Below are 23,158 nucleotides of genomic sequence, written 5' to 3' on the forward strand. Positions count from 1 at the left end.
AAGAATGAGACAGAGACAGAGTAACGGCCTGGCAGTGGTAGCACACACCTTTAATCCCAGCACTCAGGAGGCAGCTTAGTCTACAGAATGAGTTCCAGGATAGCCAGAGATACACAGACAAATTATCTCAAAAAAGAGAAAATAAAAGAAAAAGCAAAGCAAAGAAAAAAGCAAGCAAGCAAGCAAACAAACAAACAAAAAACCCTGTTGGGTGTGATGGTGTACATTTTCTTTCCTTTTTTTTTCTTATTTATTTCTTATTTATTTATTCACGACAAGGTTTCTCTGTGTATCCTTGGCTGTGCTGGACTCACTCTGTAGACTAGGCTGGCCTGGAACTCACAGAGATCTGCCTGCCTCTGCCTCCCTGGATACTGGGATTACAGGTGTGTCCCTCCACAACCTGCTGATGGTGTACATCTTTAGCCCCAGCACTCAGGAAGCACATCTCTGTGAGTTCCAGGCCAGCCAGGGTTACTACAGAGTAAGATCCAGTCTCAGAGAGAGACACAGAGACAGAGAAATACCCAACAAAAGCAACTTAAGGGAAGGTTTGTTTTGGCTCACGGTATATTCACACCTTAATTAACTGGATCTAGGAATTTCCTCTGAGATGTGCCTGTAGTCACCTGCTGGGCAGCTTTAGATCATATTGCACTGAAAAACAGAATTAACCATCATGGGGTTGGAGAGAGGACTCAGTGGAACTTGGGTTTGATTACTGGTGTCCATGTAGCTTATGGTAACCAGCTGTAATTCCAGTTCCAGAGGTTCCAAAGCCCTTATGGCTTCCTCAGGCACCAGGTATGAATGTAGACAGATACACATGCAGGGAAAACCCTTTGTCCTGCTTAGTTTGTCAACTTGACAAAAGCTAGAGTTATCTGAAAAAAATGGAACCACAGTTGAAAAAAAATGCCTCCATAAGATTGGCCTACAGGCAAGCCTGTGGGGCATTTTCTCTTTTTGAGGCAGGGTCTCTCTCTCTATGTAGCCTTGACTGTCCTGGAACTTACATGTAGACCAGAATGGTCTGGAACTCACACAGATTTTGCCTCAGCTTTCCATGTGGGGATTAAAGGTGTGTGCCACTATGCCTAGCTACATTTTGTTGAAAAATGACCGATGTGGGAGGGCCCAGTCCACATCGGTGGTGGGCAGTGCATTGTTGGTTATTAATATTCATTATTGAATTATCTTTTAACTAAACAGTGGTTATACCAGCTGTATATCCAAATGATCACACAGAGACTAGGATTTATTTAATTAACCTAGAGCACAATGCTGGGCAATAGTTACTCCATCCTAAACCTCCAAGCCCTCATAGTTTCCTCCCATTCAGATTTCCCACATTATACTTGCTTTTAGTCAAATTTTAGGTCCGGTTCATCTCTCCTGCTGGTTCAAACTCCTCTCCTGCCAATCTCTGCTCTCCGACTCCTTCCCACTCGCTTCTTTCTCCTCCCCTCCGGACCCACCCTATTCTCACCATTGCTCAGCATTGGCTGGTTGTTTTATTGACAATACAGAGAACAAATGGTGGCATGTTTACACAAACTTGAGACAGGTGAAGTTTAGAATAAACATCACAAAGCAACGTCCAGATTGAAACCAGATAGTGGGGTAGAGAAATCAGCATTTGAATAAACAAGGGTAAATTGAATACATTTCACAAGAACATTAGACCAACAGTGGTCTCACCACAGGCAGGTGGTTCTGGGATAAGAATGCAGGCTGAGAAAGCCATAAGGAGCAAGCCAGTAAGCAGCTTTCCTCCAAGGCCTCTGCTTCAGTTCCTGCCTCCAAATTCCTGCTTGAGTTCCTGCCCTGACTTTACTTCATGGTGGACTACAACGTGTAATATGAAACAAACTCTTTCTCCCCCAAGCCGCTTTTAGTCTTGCTGTCTATAACACCTAACTAAAACACATCCATACGTATAAAGTAATTTTTTAATTTCAAAGAATTAACCATTTTATTATGTAAAGCAAAAAGAAATGATCTAAGTGCATACAACTCTGTGCAGAAGCATCATGTTGGTAGCTTTAATATTTCAAAAAGCTCAAAACACATAGGAGGTCTTGGTGACTGTCACCGCCCCTTGTCCTTGGGTGGATGCAAAAACACAGCTCTCAAAGAGAATGAGAAATAGTTTATTCTGGAGCCAAATCTGGGTGACTATGGCCCCAGAAATATAGCTTTAAGTACCCCCAATTCCATGGTTCCATGGAGTTTTGTAGAATAGAACAAAAAGTTATAAATCAAGGTATACTTCAGACACATTAGAAGACTTAAGTGTCACAGTACAGGGGCAATCTCATGTATGGCTTTGGGTATATGACAGCATTCATAGTCCTTGGATTGGGGAAGAATAGAGCTCTGTCTGTCAAATTAATATAAATCCATAGGTGTTTTGTTTTTTTTTAAACCTGCTGTTTGTTGTGATGTTGTGGGTCTCTGCAAACATCAGGAATGGCAAAGTAACAATCCGCTTGAATCAAGAAGGAAATCTGGTTCAATACATCTTAGCCTGTGCTGGATTAAACTTCTAGAGTCTGACCCCAGCAGTTTACTTTAGCCATATTTAAGCCCAGCACATTTTTTTTTTTTTTTTTACACAGAGAAAGGGTTTCTCTGTGTAGCCTTGGCTGTCCTGGACTTGCTTTGTAGACCAGGCTGGAACTCACAGAGATCTACTTGCCCTCTGCCTCCCTGAATGCTGGGATCATAGGCATGCGCCACAGCACAGCTTGCCCAGAACCATTTTGGAAAAATGTTTTTAAATGATAAGTAATTCAATCCCTGTGTATAATACAGCTTAACACATTTTAACATAAAGATGGGTTCTGTTAGCTGGGTATGGTGGTACAGGCCTTTAATCCTAGCACTTGGGAGACAGAGACAGGCAGCTCTCTGAGTTTGAGGCCAGCCTGGCCTACAGAATGAGTTCCAGAATATCCAGCACTGTACAGAGAAAAAAACAAACAAGCAAATAAAAAACAAAGGTCTGTTCTGTTGATTCAGAAACAATGTTCAAAGGTCTAGGGAGAAAGAGGCTGGGATAAACAAATATAACTATCTGTGGAAGTTGAGGGCTGCAGAGATGGCTCAGAGGTTAAGAGCACTGTTTGCTCTTCCAAAAATCCTGAGTTCAATTTCCAGTAATCACACAGTGACTCCCAACCATCTATAATGAGATCTGTGCATTCTTCTAGTGTTCAGGTACACATGCAGGCAGAACATTGTATACCTAACAAATAAATCTTAGAAGAGGAAGAAGAAGAGGAGGAAAAATCTTAGAAGAAGAGGAGAAAAAAATCTTAGAAGAAGAGGAAAAAGAGGAGGATGAAGAAGAAGAGGAAAAATCTTAGAAGAGGAGGAGGAAGAAGAAGAGGAGAAAGAAGAGGAGGAAAAATCTTAGAAGAGGAAGAAGAGGAGGAGGAAGAAGAGGAGGAGGAAAAGGAGGAAGAAGAAGAGGAAGAAGAGGAAGAAGAGGAGGAAGATAAAGAGGAGGAAGAACAGGAAGAGGAAGAAGAGGAGGAAGAAAAGGAAGAAGAAGATGAGGAAGAAGAAGAGGAGGAGGAAGAGGAAGAAGAGGAGAAAGAAGAAGAGGAGGAGGAAGAGGAAGAAGAGGAGAAAGAAGAAGAGGAGGAGGAGGAGAAGGAAGAGGAAGAAACTGTGGAAGTCAGTAGTAGCCTGGCTCTACAGATAGCACAGAGGCCACATGACCTAGGCTATTGTAATGTACAATTGACATCTCCCATAAGGATGGTTTTTAAACTCGAAACAGTGCTCAAGAAAATGGCCTAGGGAGGAAGAATCTGGGATAAACAAACATAATAGTCTGGGAGATTCAAGTGTGATCTGGTTCTACAGGTAACACAGATAACCAGGCTGTTAACTACATCCATTCCCAGCCTGAAGAGGAATTTTAATTTAGAACATGGCTGCTCTGGGAAGAGATCACATCCAAAGACCTTCTAGGTCTGTGTGATCTAGCTAGAATACAAACCTGCTTTTAATCCAGGAGACAGAGGAAAGCAGATCTGAGTTCAAGGCCAGCCTGGTATAAAACAAGTTTCAGGTAAAGAAAAGCTTAGGTCCAGGCATGGCGATGCATTCCTTTAACCCCAAACAATGAAGGTAAAATTAGTTTGTAGAAGGAAGTACCCATGTTTGAAAGTGATGTCCGAGTGACAGAAAAGCTGATGAATCAGAAAAAAGATTTGACAAAATAGGATACACCCAACTCTCCAGAGAAGAAAGAGGAAAGGGAAGTTACTTAAGAGGCAATGCAGAGAGAAAGGAGGAGTTTTACTGGAGAGTTTTCCATGGAGAGGTTGAATGAGAGAACAAGCTAGACACAGGTGAAGACAGAATACGACAGAAAACAAGGAGCCAGAAGATTAGAAAAGATTGTTGGAGTTAGTTTGAGGCCAAGCAAAGCAGCTCAGGGGCCAAGAGAAAAGCCAGATTGAGTCACTCAGCTTGGAGAGGAGCTTGAGCCAGAACCCCTGAGCTGAACAAGCCAGCCAGAGTTCAAAAAGAACAAGAAAGGGTGAGCTTATTAAGCAGTAAGTCTCACAGGCTGAAAAAAATTCTAGGCCTAGGTTAGATTGTATGGAGGCTAGAAGCTTCCAGGACTAGGCCTAGGCTAGCAGACAGAGGCAGAAAGCCTCCGAAACAACAACTGAACCAGGCAAATAAAAGTTCCTTTTAGGGACTGGAGAGATGGCTCAGAGGTTAAGAGCACTGTCTGCTAGAGGTCCTGAGCGCAATTCCCACATAGTGGCTCAAAACCGTCTATAATAAGATCTAATGCCCTCTTTTGGCTTGCAGGCACACATGCAGGCAACACTGTACATATAATAAATAAATAAATTACAAAAAAAGAAGTTTCTTTCACACCAGCATTCAGGGTGGAAGACAGGTTATACATCTCCTCCGTTGAGGAGACAACCCTGTGTGCTTAACATTCCTGGTTTCTGTAGTGCTTCTCATGCCTAATGCTTTCTACAGGATGTTAGGTCTAAAGCAAAACATCCACTATGTAGTAGGTTGGAACAGCCTAGCTATACCTCCCCAGATCATTTAGTCAATGAACCTATGTAGACATAGCTTCTTCTGAGGAATTCTCACACACACCTACTCACTGTAGTTTGAGAGGAATCGAATCTAAGGCTAGTTCCTGTGCCTGAGGTATGGATAGCCAAAAGGCATGGACAGTGTTTCCGGTGCCTGGTGTGGCTGGGTCCACAATTGCTCAGGCATGCCTGCTAGAGGTCTTTGTGGTGAACTTATATGTGTAACAGAGCACCTTGTCTGGGCCAAATCCCAATGTAGATCAAGGGTGCCCGATGGGCTCAAAGGACAACATTTACGTCTTCCCATCCCTGGCTCCTAGGAAGACATTCTGAGCCCAAACTGGCTCTAGCTGACAAGTTCAGAGCTCAGCTGTGGTCTCTGAGGCCACAGCAGGCTTTGAGGAGGGAAGCCCTTGGCTGCACATGGGACAGCTGGGCTTTACATAAGAGAAGGGTACATCACACATCTGGGTTTCACAGCGGGATGGGTGCTGGCTCCAAATTCAGCTGGGCTATTTGGGATGGCCCAGTCCTGTACCAAAAGACAGGTGACTCCAGCTTGAAGGCCCAGGAAACACAATTTTTAGCATCTAAATAGTCACAATTTGCAAACACATGTATAGTTATTAGTTTCCAGGAGGCCAGTCTCAAGTTTAGAAACAGCACTATCAAGCATGCCATGTTCATTGCATCCTCAACTTCCATGCACAGAAATCTCAGTGTCCATAAATCCAAGGAGCGTCAGGAGTACCATCTGTTTCCATTTGAGAACTTCATAGCATAGTGGAGGCTGAAAAAACAAAACAAACAACAAACACAAACACACACACATACAAAACCAAGAGTCTATTTACATTTCTAGAATGTTCTGGAGAAAAGCTGCAGCACTTCTGTGACTCTGCTTCTCAGGATATGAGAGGTTCTTTGTGTGCCCAAGTAATCCCCAGTGGTCAGGAGACCCAGGCTGGGACAGGGCCAGTTAAGACTGTCACTAATTCATTTATTACTCAGGTGGCAGGAAGCAGCCAAACCCAACATGGCTTCAGTCTTCCTTCTGGAAGGAACTTCTGGTCTCTTCTAAGAAGGCCAGAGGCTCAGGATAAACGGTTTGTAGAAGCTGTCCCTGTCCTTCCTTACCCTGAATTCAGGGCAGTGCCTGGCAAGGAAGGTGGTTAGTTCCACCCAAGGCATGTTGAGAGGAAGGGATGCCATGCAGCTGGCAGGGCAGCCAGGGAGAGCTATACCGTGTGACATCAGGGCCTGACCATATCCTAAGACAAGCCTTCTGTGGAGTTACCTATGGCTTCCAAAAGATAAGCCCATGTCCTGACCTGTTGCCTGCAACTAGGATCTTAGTTGGATTTTTTTTTTTTTTTAGGTGAGGACACATGCTAAGAGCTGGTCAGGCAGGGGGTGGGGGTGGGCCACCTGACATCTGAAGATGGTGGCAGGCTAGCTTAAGCAGCCTCAAGCCAAGGACTGACAGTGCCCAGAAGAAAGACAGGAGGGACTCTCTGAGCCACTGAGAGACCTAGCTTTAGTCACCCCTTAGGTTTGGACTTCTAACCACTAAGAATGGTGGGACAGTGCATTCCTGATGGGCTGACCTCCACTTTGCAGTCATCTGTTACAAAAGCTTATGCACTCTTCTCTTTATAAAGGTAGGACACCTCCCTTTGATTTTCTGTGCCTCAGCTTCTACTCAGTGTCTAAACGGCTAGAACCTCAGTCTCTTTCCAGAGCACACTTCGGCTCTCATAAAGAGGACACAGACACCATGGCACAAACGGAACCCAAGGATGAAGGTGGGGAGGCCTAGCCTGCCATACCGCCAAGCTTTCTGAAACTGGATTGCCACCCTAAGAAGACCTGAGCACACAGCAATGGGAGGGTCAGGAGCCACCATCACGAATTTCTAGGAAATGACATAGTACCCACAAAGCCCTGGAAACTGTGTGTGGTGGTACTTAAGGTAGAGAAAGGCACATCAGGAGCTCCTGCTCAGGCTCAGTGTTAAGAGCACTGGCTGCTCATGCAGGGTTCCTGTCCTCAGTTCCCAGAATCCACAGGGTGGATCAGTAACTCTAGTTCCAAGGGACCCATCCAGGCATAGCATATACACAGTGCACAGACATATGCACAGGTTAAAAACAACATTCACATACTTTAAAAAAGTTTCTTAAAATTCAAGACCCTCATAGCAAGTCTGAAGCTAGCCTGGGCTATATGAGATTCTGAGGGGGAAAAAAAAGATTTTTGCAGCACACTACTTACAAAGCTGACTCCTCTCCTCTCCTAAAATCAGAAAAAAAGGAAACACACAGTGAATTCATTGCTGTAGTGTCTTCCTCAAGGGAGAGGAAATGTCTTGAATGCATAGCAAACTCTTATCTGTGTTTCCAAAACCTGGCACCATATAGCTGAACCTCTGCCAGTGTGTGTGTGTGTGTGTGTGTGTGTGTGTGTGTGTGTGTGTGTGTAAATGCAGGAGCCCCTTTAGCCCATCCTTCTGTCCTGGGGGTACCCTACAAGGTACTCACTTCCACCATGATCCACTTACGTGAGTTGCTGCTGTTGACACTCCTTGGGACTGTTTTTCCTACAAAGAGAAATCCAGGGCCCTATCAAATACTACTGCTTCTTCTGAGAGTGAAGAGATGGTTCAGCAGGTAAGAATGACTACTGCCCTTTCAGGGGACCCCAATTTAGTTTTCAGTACCCATGTCAGGCAGCTCACAGACACCTGTAATTCCAGCTTCAGGATATCTGATGCTTCGGTTTCTGGGCACCTGCATGTATGTAGCACATGCGAGTGCACACGCATGGTTGCACATGCATTTTTCTCATGGATACACAGACTGCTCTGGCTTTTACTCACCTCTTTTGGTTTGTTTCTTGAGACAGGGTTTCTGTATAGCCCTGGCTGTTTTGGAACTCAGTCTACAGACCACGCTGGTCTCAAACACAGAGATCTACCTGCCTCTATTTCCCAAGTGCTGGGATTAAAGGGGTGCACCACTACTGCCCAGCATTCACTCACCTCTTTTATAACAATACCAAATGATTGCACTAATGATGGCAAAGACAACAATGATGGCAGCATCTGAGGCAACCATAATAGTCCAAAGCTCAGCGAAGCAGGGACTTTGATAGCATGACATTCCTGGAATGAAAGAGGAGACTGCTGAGGCAGAGAAGTCTTAGAGTGACAAACCACAGAAATTCCTCCTTCCTGTCCAGGCTCAGAGGCCATGGTACTGCTAAGGTCTTTGGAAGGAGCAAAGGAACAACAGCGAGTGGCTCTGCTCCCCACAGACTGATGAGACCATTCAGGAGTCCTGGCCTCACTCCTTGTGAAATCAAGCCCAGGGAGAGCCCAGGATGCAGATACACAGGATCAGGCTAGAGGGAACTGTGAACTCTTAGGCTCTATCAGTAGCTGCAAAGCCAGTATCTCCCACACATCACTCAAGCTAAAGGTTTTCCCAGTCTCAGATAAGACCTTTGTATTTAGTATGTATGTATTTATTTATTGTTTTTGGTATTAAGCATCCTTCTAAAATTGTTGCTCATTATTTATTTACTTTATTTTTAGTGTTTAATATTTATTTTCATGTGTTTAGGTGTTTCGTCTATGTGTATGCACATTGTGTGCATGCAGTGCCTGTGGAGGTCAGAAGAGGGCGCCAGATCCCTTAGACCAGGAGTTACAGAGGGTTGTGAGCTGCCTTGTGGGTGCTGGGAATTGAACCTGGGCCCTCTGCAACAGCAACAAGTACTATTAATCAATGAGCCATCTCTCCAGCTCCTACTTATTTGTTTGTTTATTTATTGGTACAAGATCTTGCTATGTATCCCTGACTAACACTGGTCTAGTATTAGATATACAGCCCAGACTGGCCTTCAATTCAGTGCCCTCCTGCCTTGATAGAGCTACAGACCTGTACTGTCACACTTGGATGTTTTTTTTTTTTTACTTTATTATTTACTAAACTTCATTTTATAATTATTTATTATTACATGCTTTGCATGTGTGTGCATGTGCTTGTGTGTATACGTACATGTGTGTTCTTCCACACACATGCATGCAGAGGTCAGAGGAGGACTTGTCCTGCTCTGCTACTCTGCCTTATTCCCTTGAGTCAGGGTCTCTCCCTGAACCTGCAGCCAGGCTGACATCCAGTGAGTCTGAGAGAAGGAAGCAGAGCCACTCACGGCTCTGGGATTTGAACTCAAGTCCTCCTGTTTGTGCAGCAAGCACTCTTAACTACTGAGCTCCCTAGCCCCATTTTAAAAACGAACAAACAATTTACTGTTATGTGTGTGGCCGTCAGAGGACAGCTTTGTTCAATTTGTTCGCTCCTTCACCGTTGGTTTCAGGTTTCTGGGGACTGAACATATTATATATTATCTTATATAATATATAATATATATAATGTGCATGTGTATTCATACTTTAAAAAATTTTTTTAAAAAGAGGAGAGCAATGGAAGAAGACACCCAATTAAATATTTTTTTTTATAAGAGTTGTCCTGATCATGGTGTCTCTTCACAGTAATAAAACCCTAAGACAATGACCAAAAGCACTTGGGGAGGAAAGGTTTATTTCAGCTTACAGCCTGAGACCATCATCAGGGAAGTCAAGGCAGGAACTCAAGGCAGGAACTTAGAGGCAGGAACTGATGCCGAGGCTACGGAGGGATTCTGCTTATTGTCTTCTCCCTCATGGTTTGCTCAGTCTGCTTTCTTATAAACTCCAGAACCACTGTTTAGGGGTGGCTCCACCCACAATGGACAGCAACTTCCACAGCAATCACTAATTAAGAAAATGTCTCATAGGCCTGCCTACCAGCCGATCTGAAGGAGGCCATTTTCTCAGTTGAGGTTCTCTTTTTCTTACAGAACAACTCTAGCCTGTGTTAAGTCGACATGAAAAACTAGCCAGTACACCAGTGAATGTTTTTAATGTGAGTTCAGGAGACAGACCCTCACCTGGCTTTGAATTGTTTGTGTCACACACTGTGTCCATCGTGGCATTGCATTGGCTTCTGACTGTGCCGTTAGGACAGCTGGAAGAAAAGCAGAGTGTGTTACGTCCTTCCACCCAGCAGCCCAGAAATCACTCTTCATTAACCACAGGACCAACCCCACCCCAGCACAGCCCTGCTACATTTTGCCATTCTGGCCAGAAGCACTCTGAAGAAATTAGAGTTTAGGGATGTCTGTGATATTTAGGGGAAGGACCTTCTCTCTCCCCTACAAGATAGAATGCCTGGCTATGAAAACCAGAGCTGCTATCCCACCACGTAGAGGGAAGTCTGCCTAGAGACAAAGACAGTGTGAACGAGAAGAGGCAAGCCTATGCCGTCAAACAAGAGCCTCCATCAAACTGAAGTTGAGAGCAGTCTTTACTCACAGTTCAGGGATTTCTGAATTACATTTATGGGTGTATAACCTGCCCCCCAGGTATAAGATATTGCCTGGTGTGGCCTCAAACCCGTTATGCAAGCGAAGATGACGCTGAATTTCTGAGCACTCTGCCTCCAGGAGTATTGGGATTATAAGCAAACCACCATGCCTGGTATAGGTGGTGCTAGGGATTGAATCCAGGTCTACAGAAGCACTCTACCAACTAAGCTGCATCGCTGGTCCCACAGAATGCCTTCATTTAAAGACCTATTTTATGTTTACATGTGTGCATATGTGTGTGTCTGTGTATAATGTACACTTGAGTGCAGGTGCCCACAGAGGCCAGAAGAGGCCATCAGAGTCCCCGGAGCTGGAGTTGCAGGCAGTTTTGAGTGCCTTGATGCTGGTGCAGTGAACTAATCAGGTCCTCAGAAAAGCAGCACATTCCTTAGCCCCGGGCCATCTCTCTAGCTTTCCTCCACTCTCAACAGCGAGTCCCTTTTGCCATCCTCTCTGCCTGGAACCCCCTAGAACTCACTGTGAACTTACTATGTTTCCATCTCTCCCTGATTCACTGAGCCTTTACTCCAAGGTAATCTAGTCAGTTCCTCCGGCTGAGTGTCGAGTGAGTGTGCAGCAGCCTCTCCCATCATGAACCCACTCATCACCAGAAGCGTTTTCTTAGACAGTATCTCTACCCCAAGCCGATCTCAAACTTACTATGTAGTTAACCTTGAACTCCTGATCCTCCTCCTTCTACTTCCCCAGTGCCAGGATCACAGGCTGTACCACCACCCCTGGTTTATACGGTCCCGGGGACAAAACACAGGGCCTTGTGCATGCTAAACAAACATTACCAACTCAGCCTCACTTTCAGTCCACCACTAATGGCCTTAATGCTCTGCATGTGTCTCCATTGTGTGTCTCTCACTGTTGAGGCCCAAAGGTTGTTGAGTGAGTGAATGAGTTAGCAAATGAATGAGCACTGACTGCGGGGAGCTGCTGGGGGGAAACATCCCATCTATGTGGCAAGCTGCTACCCTCAGGAGGCCCTCTACACACAGGGACTCAGAGGCTAAGGAACTACACTTGTCTTTCCCCCCAGTTGGTACCTGGTGCACGCGGAGCACACCTCACAGTGTTCAGAGTTACAGTAGGTGCCCTGCTTACACTGGCACTTGCGATCAGCATTCTTGGAGCATTTGGACACCTCTTCTTGGCCTGTGGAAGCAGGTCAGTCATCAGCATGGGAGTTTGTCCCAGTGTACGCATCACTCCATGACACAGTAAAGTCACCATCACAGGCTCTTCCCTCTAGGCACATAATCTGCCTCCAGCCTGCCTTCTAACACAGGGACCAAGTGGACACAACAAGCCGCCTCCCCAGCGAGGAACGGGGACCACCAGTCCCCCCAACTCTTCCTTTCAAGCATGGGCTCTGCTATGGAGCCCTCCCAGCCCTATGTGGGGGAGGGGGAATGGGTGGGAGGTGAGAAAAAGCCCATCAGGCCTTGGTACCAGGTTAGAGGTGTAAAGGAGCCAAATGTTTCCATCTTCTTTCCTGTGGCTCCTCCCCCTGTTGGTCTGCTAGCTTTAACCATCAGTGGAGAGGCTGGCCCTGTAGCCACGGCTGCACACTTACCTTTCCAGCACCGAGCACAGCGTAGGCACTGAGATTCCCTGTTTTTGTAGGCCGTGAAGTGTTCAGTCTCACATGGGGGGCAGTCACTCTCACCATGGTTCCTCTGGCATGGCTCTCTGAGGTAGGTGCCTATGTGACAGGAAAAAGAAGTGTTTGGGGGCCCAGCAAAGCCCTATTCCCTGATGCCCTTGGCGTCACATTACCCTCTCCTGGGCCCCTGGTCTCCTTGGAACTTCCTAATTGAATACGCAGCCACAGTCTTCACGCTTAATGCGTGTAGGCCCTGCCTTACCCCTTGGCGGAGACTGATGTCCTCCAGGGTGTCTGAGAGAAGGTTCTTCGTCTCTACTCCACAGCCCAGAGAGCTGGCCTGCAAGAGGCCTTCATGTCCATCTCCCCCTCCCACGCCGGGTCCCTGACATCCCATGACGGTTTCACAGAATCCCAGATTCTAAAGATGAGGTCTTTGATCAAGGTCTCCACCTCGTTAGTTACATTATGGCCATCTTCTCGGCCCACGGCAGAAGCACGGGAGAGAGAGAAACACGCCTAACTGTATGAGCTCTGCGCATGTGCCAGCTTCTGCAGCGTTCAGTCAGAGCAGTCCCATCTCACTCACACATGGCTATGTTCCCATAATATAGGTAGGTGTGTGTTCAGAGCCAAACGGGTTTCCTCAGACTCATTTACATATAAGTGCGCACATCGGTGTGTTTGCAGGTAGGTGTGCGTACAGACGTGTGTTGCTAGTTGTACGGGATGGGGGCAGCGTCCAGGCACAGACACTCCTATGCCTTCTCTCCAGAATCTCCTTGCTGCTTCTGCAGAACACACCACACCCACCTCTGGACAAGCTATACACCTCTCTGGTTTCTGTCCTCCAAAGCCAGGGGCAGTGCCTAGGTGGGTAAACAGGAGGACAAGTAGCAGATGGTGGCCAAGATCACACTCTTTGGTCAGATTCCAGCTCTCTCACTGCAGTCTCCAGTTCAGCCCTAGCTAGAGGCCTGTAGCACCTTTTCCCAGTCAGAAGGCCAGACCTGTGGAAAGCGTCCTGGGACTCACCAGCGGGACACAGTCGGCAGCAGAGGTTCTCAGATTTGAACTCACCCTCCCCACACTGGCTTGGCTCGCTTACACTGCAAACTGTCACCTAGAATCAGAAAGAGGGAAAGCACATTCGGAAAACGTCCATCTGGGACCCTCAGCCCAGAGGAGGTGGATGGCCCCACCGCTGACCCCGGTTCCCACGTGAAAGCTTCCCGCTACGATTTTGTTCATGTCTCCCCACATCTGGCTGGTGGTAGTGGGGCCCATCTTGCAGATACGTTCCTCAGTTTCCAAATTCACACAGTTTTGTGGCTTTGCTGTGAGCCTTTGATGTCAATGAACTGTTTGTGTTCTAGCATACATTTTTTCCAGCGGTCACACTTTACACTTGAGGGTTTTCTCGATTGATTTATGTGCATGAGTGTTTTGCACATATTCGTATATAACCATCACGTGCATGCCTGGTGTCCTCGCACAGAAGGGTATGGATCCCCTGGGACTGGAGTTACAGATGGTTGTAAGTCACCATGTGGGTGCTAGGAACCCAATCTAGGCCCTTTGCAAGAGCAGCCCTTGCCCCTACCCACCGACTCATCTCTCCAGCCCCGAATCTATGCTTTCACAAAGTATGTCTGTGAAGTTCTATCTGTGCACACATACTGTACGTGTGTGTATGTGTATACATACAAAGTATGATTATGTGGCCTCATTTTTTTTGTTGTTGTTGTTTTTGTTTTGTTATTTTTTTGAGATGTGCCTTACCTGGACTGGAACTCATATGTAGCTCAAGCTGGTCTCAAAATCAGAGCTCTGCCTGCCTCTGCCTCCGGAAGGTTGGGATTAAAGGTGTGTGCCACCAAGGCTTGGCCTTCTTTTACTTATTTTTATGGCCTGTGCATGTGAGGCGAGTAGGTATGACAGCCTGTGTGTGCCTTGGTGTGCATTTGAAATGAGACGACAGTGTGGGGTCTGCTGTGTCCTTCCACCTTTACCTGGTTCTGAGGCTTGGACTGAAGCTGGCAGGCTTTCAAGGCCAGCACCATTACCCACTACGCCACCTCTCTGGCCCCATGATCTTACTGAGACAAGGACAATCACTAAACTCAGAGTTCAGTTTTGACTGGAATGACTGTCAGTGAGCTCCCAGAATCCGCTCTCCCACCTCCCCCCTTGCTGGAGTTATAGACACATGCTGCCATACCTGGCTTTTACAGAATGCTGGGGATCCAAACTGAGGCTGTCTTCCCAGGCTTCTTTTTGTTTCATGTTTATTTATTTGGACAGTTTCATGTTTATTTATTTCACTAGTACATTTGATCCTCATTATTCACAAATCACGTATTTGTGGATTCACCTACTTCCTAACACTTATATCAAAATCAGTGGTATTTTTTTTCAGCTTTCCACTAAAAAAAAATTTGAGCCTCCTAGGGCTATAAAAATATCTCAGCAGAAAAGAGGACTTGCTGTTCTTCCAGATGACCCAGGAAATCAATTACACACACACACACACACACACACAGAAACAGGATCTCACTGTGTAGCCTGAATGGCCTGGAACTTGCTATGTATGCAAACTGGCCTCCAACTCAGAGATCCACCAGCTTCTGACTCTTGAGTGTGAGGATTAAAAGTGTGTGTCAAGGGGCTGGAGAAATGGCTTAGTGGTTTAGAGCACTGGCTGTTCTTCCAGAGGACCCAGGTTCAATTCCCAGCAGTAACATCACAGCTAACAACTGTCTGTAACTGCAGTTCCAGGGACCCCAACAGCCTCACACAGACACATGTGGGGGCAAAACACCAATGCACAGAAAATAAAAATAGGTAAATTTCTTTTTAAAAAAGTGTGTGTCACCACATGGCTGTTAAACATTTTTGAGTCATACTCCCAGCTGAAGGTAAGCAAGGAAATACTTCCTGTTTTTGCTTCACCTCTCACTGCATGAGTGTGCCTATTTTACAGAATATCTATCCCCTTTGTTTCTCCATCTTTCGTGGTGGTTTGCATTGCTTATCTTCCTCTTTTAAATGGCTACAAGCATAAAAGACTGTTTCCTGCCCAGAATGCTAGAATGGCCTAATAACCATTCACCATTGGAGAAACTGCTCCAATCGTGAATTACAAGCTGTGGGGCATGGGTTTAATATCAGTCAACAGGGATTACATAAGATGCCTTTAAACAAACACATAAAATAATCTGCCGCACAGTTTATGAAACTGTGGGCAGGGCCTTGCAAGAACAGGCCTCTGGGCGAGGAGTTGGCTCAGCCAGTAACTACATGGAGCATAAGGACCTAAACTTGGATCCCTAGCATTAACATAAACCCTGCCTCTCTGGCCAGATCCCTGAAACTCGCTAGAAGCTCTTCCCAAGGACCTGGGTTCCATTCCCAATGCCCACATGGTGGCATACGACCATTCTCACTCCAGTTTCAAGGGACCCAATACCCTCTTCTGACCTTTGTGGACACCAGGAGCACACACAGTACACAGAAGCTTACTTACTTGGCACATACCCCTAAAAATAAAATATTTTTTAAAATCTTAAAATTTATTTATTTTGTGTAGAGGAGTGATTTGACTGAATGTGTGTGACACATGTGTGCCCAGTGCCTGTGGAGGTCTCCAGGCCTTTAAAATTTTTTGTTTGTTTGTTTTTTGAGACAGGGTTTCTCTGTGTAGCCCTGGCTATCCTGGAACTCATAGAGATCCTCTTGCCTCTGCCTCCCAGGTGCTGGGATTAAAGGAGTGTGCCACCACATCCAGCCTTGAAAAAAAGTGTTTTAAACACCTTGCCTTCAGAAATAAGGTGGAGAATAATCCACAAAGACACCTGATATCAGCCGCTAGTCTCCTGTGCATGCCTAGGTGTGCACATATGTACACATGGAGAGGGAAGGAGGAGGGGAGGGAGGGACAGAGCATCTAACCCTGCATTCTTCCTACGAGCGGTGACTCAGTCCTGTTGAGTTCAGCAGTTAAGGTGACTTCCAGAAACACTTCTCATACCATAACTATGAGAACTGCATTGGGGGTGTGGCTCAGCGGTACAGCACTAGCCTGCTCAAGGCCCTGGGTTCCATCCCCAGTACCACAAAAAAAACAAATAAGTGAATGAATCTTAAACTGAGTCGGGTGTGATGGCACAGGACTATACTCCCAGCATGCAGGGAGGCAGAAGCTGGTGGATCTTTGTGAGTTCCAGGCCAGCCTGGTCTATAAAGTGAGTCCAGGATAACCAAGACTACACAGAGAAATCCAGTCTCAACCCCCCCCCCAAAAAAAGAGCACATACTGTTCCTGCAGAGGACCTGAGTTCAATTCCCAGCACCCATGTCACAACTGTCTGCAACTCCAGCTCCAAGAGGACCTAACTCCTCTGGCCTCTGCATGCATCTAAATTCACACACACAATTAAAAATACTAAAAATAAAAACTTTTTAAAAGATAAGAAACAATGTCTGCGGCTTACCCCCTTAGGTAGTATGATTATGAGGTAGATGCTTTTCCTAACAAGTGTGGTCCAGGCTTGATTCTTCCCATTAGACTGTAATGCACCTCTGTTGCCTTCAGCTAGGATTAGGCCTAACTCTGTCTTTCCACCATTCATTTTCCATAATGCTGTATTTATTTCGATTTCCTCATTCATTCATTTATTTAGCTATTTATTTATTTTGATTTTTTTGAGATATGATTTCTCTGTGTAGCCCCGGCTGTCCTGGAACTCTCCCTCTGCAGACCAGGCTGACCTCATACTTAGAGATCTGCTCTCCTTAGTCTCCTAAGTGCTGATAGTAAGGGCGTGCACCATCATGCCTGGCCGGTTTTTGTGTTTGTTTTGTTTTTAAATGAGCAGGGCGTGGTGGTGCAGGCCTCTAATCCTGGCGCCAGGACACAGGCTGATCTTTGAGAGTTCAAAGACAGCCAGAACTATACAGTGAGACTGTCTCAAAAACAACATGTAAAAAAAAAAAGTTTACTTTGTGTATGAGCGTGTGCCTGTATGTATGTGTGTGTACTGTGTGTGTGCAGTGCCTACGGAGGCCAGAAGATCCCTTGGAAATCCAGCTAAGGATGGTTGTGAGCTTACATGTGAGTGCTGAAAACTGAATCCGGGTCCTTTGTAAGAGCACTCAGGGCAGATGTATTGCATACTGCTTCGCTGTACGTATTATTTATAAGCTTTTTTTTTTTAAACAACAGCAAATGCTCTTAGCCATTGTCCCATCTCTCCAGTCCCCAAGATAGCTCCAAACTTTCAGCAATCCTAAATTCTTGGCAATCTTTTTATTTGATGATGCCATTATTGTTAGACAGTTCTCATGTAGCCTAGGCTGGGTTCTCATTATGTGGCTGAGGATGACCTGAAAATAGTGACCTTCCTGCCTCTACTTCCCCAAATGCTGAGATTACAGGCTGTGCTGAAAGGGTTAGACTAACTTTGTAAACTGTATGTCTTCTAAAGCCTATAGTTTTGAGTTTTAGGTTCAGGTTAAGCTAAAGCCTCTTAGTACCTTTCCAGAGAATGGAAAAATGTGACCCTATCTCTGAGGACAGATAGAAAAAAAGGCAAGCAAGCAATGACCTTCACTCAACAAAAGAAAAACTCCTGTCTTTCAGATAGCATTTCTTAGCAACGAACCCAGACTTCTTCTGAGTAGCTTTTGACCTGCAGCCAAAAGTCCGCAGCCCCTAATCTTCAAGGATGAGCTAACCACCCCCACCTTCAATTGCAGCTGCATCCACACTTGGCAGGACTGGCCAAGCTTGAGCACCTAAGACTAGCCAATTATCTTACTTTATAGCTTCCTCATCCAATCCTAAATTGCCAAAACTACAACTTCAAATTTCCCACAATTTTTCTTTTAAAAACCTAAAGGCCTTTGTCTCCCTGGGCCACTCTTTGCTGACCGGCAGGGGTGACCCCATTGCGCAATGGTTAATAAACCTCTTGCTTTTGCAAGGAGTTGTGGTCTGGGGGAGTTTCTGGGAAGGGCGTGATCTTGAACTCCTGAGCTGTGAGACCCCAGGTCTTACAGTGCCACCAACTCCATTTTAAAGCACCAAATAAATAAGTAAATAAATAAGAAATAAGTGAAGAGCTGGCTCAGTTGGTAAAACAAGCATGTGGACCTGAGGTTGGGTCCTCAGAACCTGGCAAAAAGCTGAACGTGTTGGCACCTTCTTGAAAATCCAACAGGACAGTCTGGTAAGAGAAAATCAAAAGTTGGAAAAGAACAGCAGTTTCTTTCAGCTGGGTTTCTAAACAATACAGTTAGCCGCCTCATGAAAGGTACAATTCTGAACAGAAAGGAAGTCACCAAGGAGGCTGCCAGAAAAGGAAGTTACTGCATTGTCCCTCACATTCTGATGTGATGGAGAAAAAAACAACTCCATTTTATACCAGGCATCCATCCTCATACCCCCTAGCTAGCTATTCGTCTCTCCAGTCCCTGAAAGATAAGTCCCCAGGAACCCTGGGCTCTAGAGTTGGTGGAACTGGGAGAATGGAGCTAACAGACAGATGACTAAAGTCGCCTGCAGTAGCCAGCTGTATTCAGAGCAACAGACAGGCAGTTTGCACTCTGAGGATTTAAGAAGAGTCTCGTGAATAAAGTGTAGAATCACAAGAAAAAGAGGCAAAAGCAATGTTTTCCCTGAAGGCATATAAACAAATAACAATAGCCAGTTGCAATGAATAATCCGAAGTAAGCTCACTCCTATCTGCTACACTTGGGAGGGCCATGAAAACACATTCCAAGAACAAATTCCTATTTTTTTTTAAGAAACTGGGGTCACTAGACTCATCTTGGTTTTTGTTGGTTTTTTTTTTGTTTGTTTGTTTGTTCGTTTTTGTTTTTTTTTTTTTAAGTTTTCTCACAAGGGCTCAGAAATCTCACATGACTGACTCCATCCTGACAAAACCTGACTCGGTGACCACCCACCCAGACATGTACAATGACCATCATATTACAACTGACTCCTTTTTTGGCTTTTGTAACCTGCTCCGGCAGACATTCAGGTTACCTTGACTACCTAATCTTGGCAGAGCAAAACAACTCTTCACTTGCTTGTGCAGATACTCAAGGTCTTCTTAAGGGTTTTGCCTTTAAAAAAACTGCTTCTTTAGGGCTGGAGAGTTGGCTCAGTGTTTAAGAGTGTTGGCTGTTCTTCTAGAGGACCCAGGTTTAATTCCCAGCACCTACATGGCAGCTCACACTTGTAACTCTAGTTCCAGGAGCTGCTAATACCCTCAAACAAACATATATGTAGGCAAAAAGAAAAAAAAATGGATATAAAATTAAAGTATATATATATATATGAATAAGTATAAACTGTATCTTCACCACCATCACCCCCCTTTGCATGGCAATTTAAGTTTGGCTCAGAGATTGTTGTCCTGCTACTATTAATCAATAAATATTTTAATTAGACTTGAATTGAGTCTATGGTCTTTTCCCAGGAGTCAGGAACTTCATAACACTGAGAAAGTGCCCAGAATCACATGCCCATTCATGCAAGTTTGCAAGGTAGAGAGCTGAACACATTTCTTAGCCTGAGGACACGCGACGCCCTGCAGGGTCACAGAAGCCCAGAGGTTGCTGAGGCCCACTGACTGAAGGCCAACAGCTTGGAAGGCACTGTTTTCCAGGAAAGAGGATCTCAGCCGACAGCGGGGAGGAGGGCGTCACTTTTGAGGGGTGACTACTTTCACTACCTCACTCTTGTGAGCCAGAGCCAGCCAGTTCCCGTTAGCTTCTAACACAAACTCGCTACCGTAGCAATGCAAAAGAATCATCACCATCATCATCATCATCATCATCATCATTTTTTGAGACAGAATATCCTATAGTCTGGGCTGGCTTCCAGTTCGCTGGTGGCTAAGGATGGCTTTAAACTCCGGATACACCTGAGCACTGGGATACAGACCTATGCACCCACACCAGTCCAACAACACAATTTGGACGAGTAATCACACTTGGAAAACGCTAAGGGGGCTAATCAGGCTTGGTGACTCAGGCTTGGGATTCCGGTAGTCGCAAAGCTGAGGTGGGGGAGTAGGACTTAGAGGCCTGTCTGGGCTATATAATGTCTCTCTCAAAAGAGGAAGGTGGTGAGATGGCTTGGCGGGAAAGGTGCTTGCCAGCAAGCCTGACAACCTAAGCTGGATTCCTGGGACCCGCGTGATCGAAGGAAAAAACCAACTCTTGACAATCGTCCTTTAGCTACCACAAGTGAGATCCCATATCACACACACAATAAATAAATGAATAAATAAATAAATAAATAAATAAATAAAAACCAGGGGCTGGAGTGATGGCTCAGCAGATAGGAGCACTTATTCTTGAAGAGGACAGCACCTACATGGTGGCTCATACCCAGTAACTCTAGCTCTAGGGCATCTGATGTCCTCTAGCTCCCACAGGCACTCTATACATGCACACAGACACAACACACAAACACACACACACATAATTAAGGTGAGGTGGGGTATGCCTTTAATCCTAGCACTTGAGGAGGCAGAGACAGGCAGATCTATTTAAGTTCAAAGTCGGACTGGTCTACAAAGCCAGTCTAGGACAACCAAGGCTACACAGAGAAACCCTGTCTCAAACAAAAACAAAAACAAAAACAAAACAAACAAACAAAAGATTAAAAAAAAAAAAAAAAACCTTTGTCGGGTGTGAAGGAACAATAGATTCTCAGAAAATGATGAAACCATTTTTGTTGAAAAGCTAGCCAGACATGTAGGCTCATGCATTCAATCTCAGCACTCAGGCCATGGAGGTGGATGGATATTTGTGAACTTTAGTTCAGAGTAGTCCATATAGTGAGTTCCATAGAGCTACATAGCAAGACCCTGTCTCCAAAAACCAAAGAAGGAGAAAAAAGAAAGAGAGGGAGAGAGAGAGAAAAAAAAAAGAGAGAAAGAGAAAGAGAGGAGAAAGAGAAAAGCTAGATAGCAGAAAGAAAAAATTCTACTACTTTGTAGCAAGGAAAGGTAAGGGTGTGCAGCTAAGTCTTTCTCCATTAGGTGTCTGATCCTCTCACCCCATCCTCCACTTCCACCACGCAGGCCAGGATCTGGGAAAGGAGACCCAGTGCCACCAGTGGGCCCAATCTCCTGTGCTGCTCTGGGCATGATGGCCACCAGAACTCAGCTAGGGTCCCCGCCCACCTGTTGTGCCTCCACTCACCCACAGAAGCTGCCCCGACAGCAGCAGAAGTTGCAGCCTGGCCATCAGAGAAAAGGCAGGACAAGGCAGAACAAGGCAGGACAAGGCAGAGCCAAGACCCTGAGTGTGAGGACTAGCTAGTTGATGCAGCTCAGATGCTGCCTTAGCCGGCTAGGAGGCACTTAAAACCACATCCGGTTTGAGTTCTTCCAAACACCGTGACTTCCTCTGAGCATTGTCATTGGACATTTACAGAAAATTCTTCAAAACCTCCACCCACACTGCTCCTCACTTCCAATGGCCAGCAAAAGGCACTTGAGAGCCAGGGTGTTTGAGAGCAGAGCCAGTCTAAAAGATGCATGTGTTGGCTAACAGTTAGTCTACCCAGAGGTTGGACTGTGGGTCAGCCTTAAAGGGGAAGGAGAGCCTCACACAGGTTGGACGTCCTTCTAGAGCCAGCTAGCTGGTCTCAAAGGGACAAACACTGCCTAAGTCCACTTCTGAGGACCCTAGAGTCTCAGATCTACTGAGGCAGAAAGCAGGACGGAGTGCCAAGACTGGGGGGGGGGGGGGCGACTGACAGTAAGTGAGTAGCTCATGGGAATAGACTTTCAGTTCAGGAAGATGGAAAGTTCTAAAAGCGGGTGGGGTTGGGTTGGCTTGATTGCGCAACACCATGCATATGATGTGTTCTTTGGAACTGGGGGTGCAGCTCAGTTGATACAACGTTTGCCTGGCATGCACAAAACCCTGGGTTCCATCCCTACCACGGCCTGTTATCCTAGTACCTAGGACGTATCCGTAGGAGGATCAAAACTTCAAGGTCATCCTCAGCTATGTCATGAGTTCCAGACCAGAGTGGGCTATGTGAATCCCTGATCAAATACAAAAACAAACAGATAAGCAAAACAAAAAAACCAAAAACCTAGCCTACTCCGCAAGCTCTAGGTCAGTAAGAAATCATGTCTCAAAAAAAAAAAAAAAAAAACGAAGCAGAGGAACTTAGTGATTACTATGCCTACTGTTAGGGCTGCAGAGGTGGCTCGGTAGTTAAGAGCATGTGTTGTTCTTACAGGGTGAATGGAAACAAGAAATAAAAAAAGAAAGGAAAGGAAATATGACTGCTCCTAGGTACGGCCGAGGAGAAAGTTTATTGTCAATATGTAGGAGACAGCCAGAGCCAGAGACATCTGAGAAAGTCCAGAGTGGACATGACCACACTGATCTGGACCCTGTTGGGGAGAGGGAGAGGGAAAGAGAGAGGGAAGAGAAGGGAACCAGGCACTGTAGCCAAGAAGCCAAAGGAACAAAAAGGGAGGTAACCAAAATGTTTGGTTTATATAGGGAAGAGCCTCTTGGGGAAGGGAAGGCCAGCCCCTAGACTGGAGAGTTTGGGGTAGGGGGTAAAGTATGCCAGCCATATCCTGTAACACATAGGGACTAAGGGATGTGGGAGAACGTGGAGGACAGGCCTTGCTTTGATATGTCAAATAGGCACCTCAGCCATTTGTCCCGGGTTTGAAACTTAGTACGGAGGACCTGAGTTTGTTTCTCAGTACCTACTAATCAGTACCTTAGGCAGCAGAGGCCCCCAAAGGCCATAGGCCTAAAGCTGCCCTGGTGTTCTGCATATACAAATCTCAGGACCAGCCTTGCCACATCCTTACACCTGTGTGGGTGTTACACCTGTGGTCCTTGCATCAAGAGCCCCTATAGTGCCTGGCACTGAGACCCCAAGCTATCTCATCCAAGAAGCTTCTTTTAAAAGTAGATAGTGATTAACACAGAGGCCTGC

At 45.7% G+C, this 23,158-nt stretch overlaps 1 protein-coding gene across 3 annotated transcripts; it reads right to left on the reverse strand.

The window, feature by feature from the left end:
* Positions 1–1,934: 1,934 nt before the first annotated feature.
* Positions 1,935–21,521, reverse strand: LOC110546784 (tumor necrosis factor receptor superfamily member 26-like). 3 transcript variants are annotated; one of them, XM_021633882.2, is made up of 9 exons: positions 21,385–21,521; positions 13,201–13,288; positions 12,136–12,264; positions 11,606–11,714; positions 10,077–10,153; positions 8,125–8,247; positions 7,645–7,683; positions 7,359–7,379; positions 1,935–5,874 (listed from the first exon to the last, which is right to left on the reverse strand). In XM_021633882.2, the coding sequence occupies exons 1-9, from the start codon at positions 21,427–21,429 to the stop codon at positions 5,858–5,860; spliced, it is 648 nt and encodes a 215-aa protein (XP_021489557.1). In that variant the 5' UTR covers positions 21,430–21,521; the 3' UTR covers positions 1,935–5,857. The 3 variants fall into 3 exon arrangements, with proteins under 3 accessions (XP_021489557.1, XP_060239153.1, XP_060239162.1); XM_060383170.1 differs by lacking the exon at positions 21,385–21,521 and adding an exon at positions 14,387–15,540; XM_060383179.1 differs by lacking the exons at positions 7,359–7,379; positions 21,385–21,521 and adding an exon at positions 14,387–15,540.
* Between the last annotated feature and the right edge of the window lie 1,637 nt (positions 21,522–23,158).

The sequence above is a fragment of the Meriones unguiculatus genome, chromosome 1 (assembly GCF_030254825.1).
Source record: "Meriones unguiculatus strain TT.TT164.6M chromosome 1, Bangor_MerUng_6.1, whole genome shotgun sequence".
Classification (NCBI taxonomy): Eukaryota; Metazoa; Chordata; class Mammalia; order Rodentia; family Muridae; genus Meriones; species Meriones unguiculatus.

Excerpts from the sequence above, each read along its gene's own strand:
- LOC110546784 (XM_060383170.1), bottom strand. The coding sequence starts at position 14,509 with ATGAGGATCAAATGTACTAGTGAAATAAATAAACATGAAACTGTCCAA. Across the intron at positions 10,154-11,605 it reads GTGTGCTCCGCGTGCACCAG|CTGTCCTAACGGCACAGTCA; the intron begins GTACCAACTGGG and ends CTTTTCTTCCAG. Across the intron at positions 7,380-7,644 it reads TGTCAACAGCAGCAACTCAC|GAGAGGAGAGGAGTCAGCTT; the intron begins GTAAGTGGATCA and ends TTCTGATTTTAG.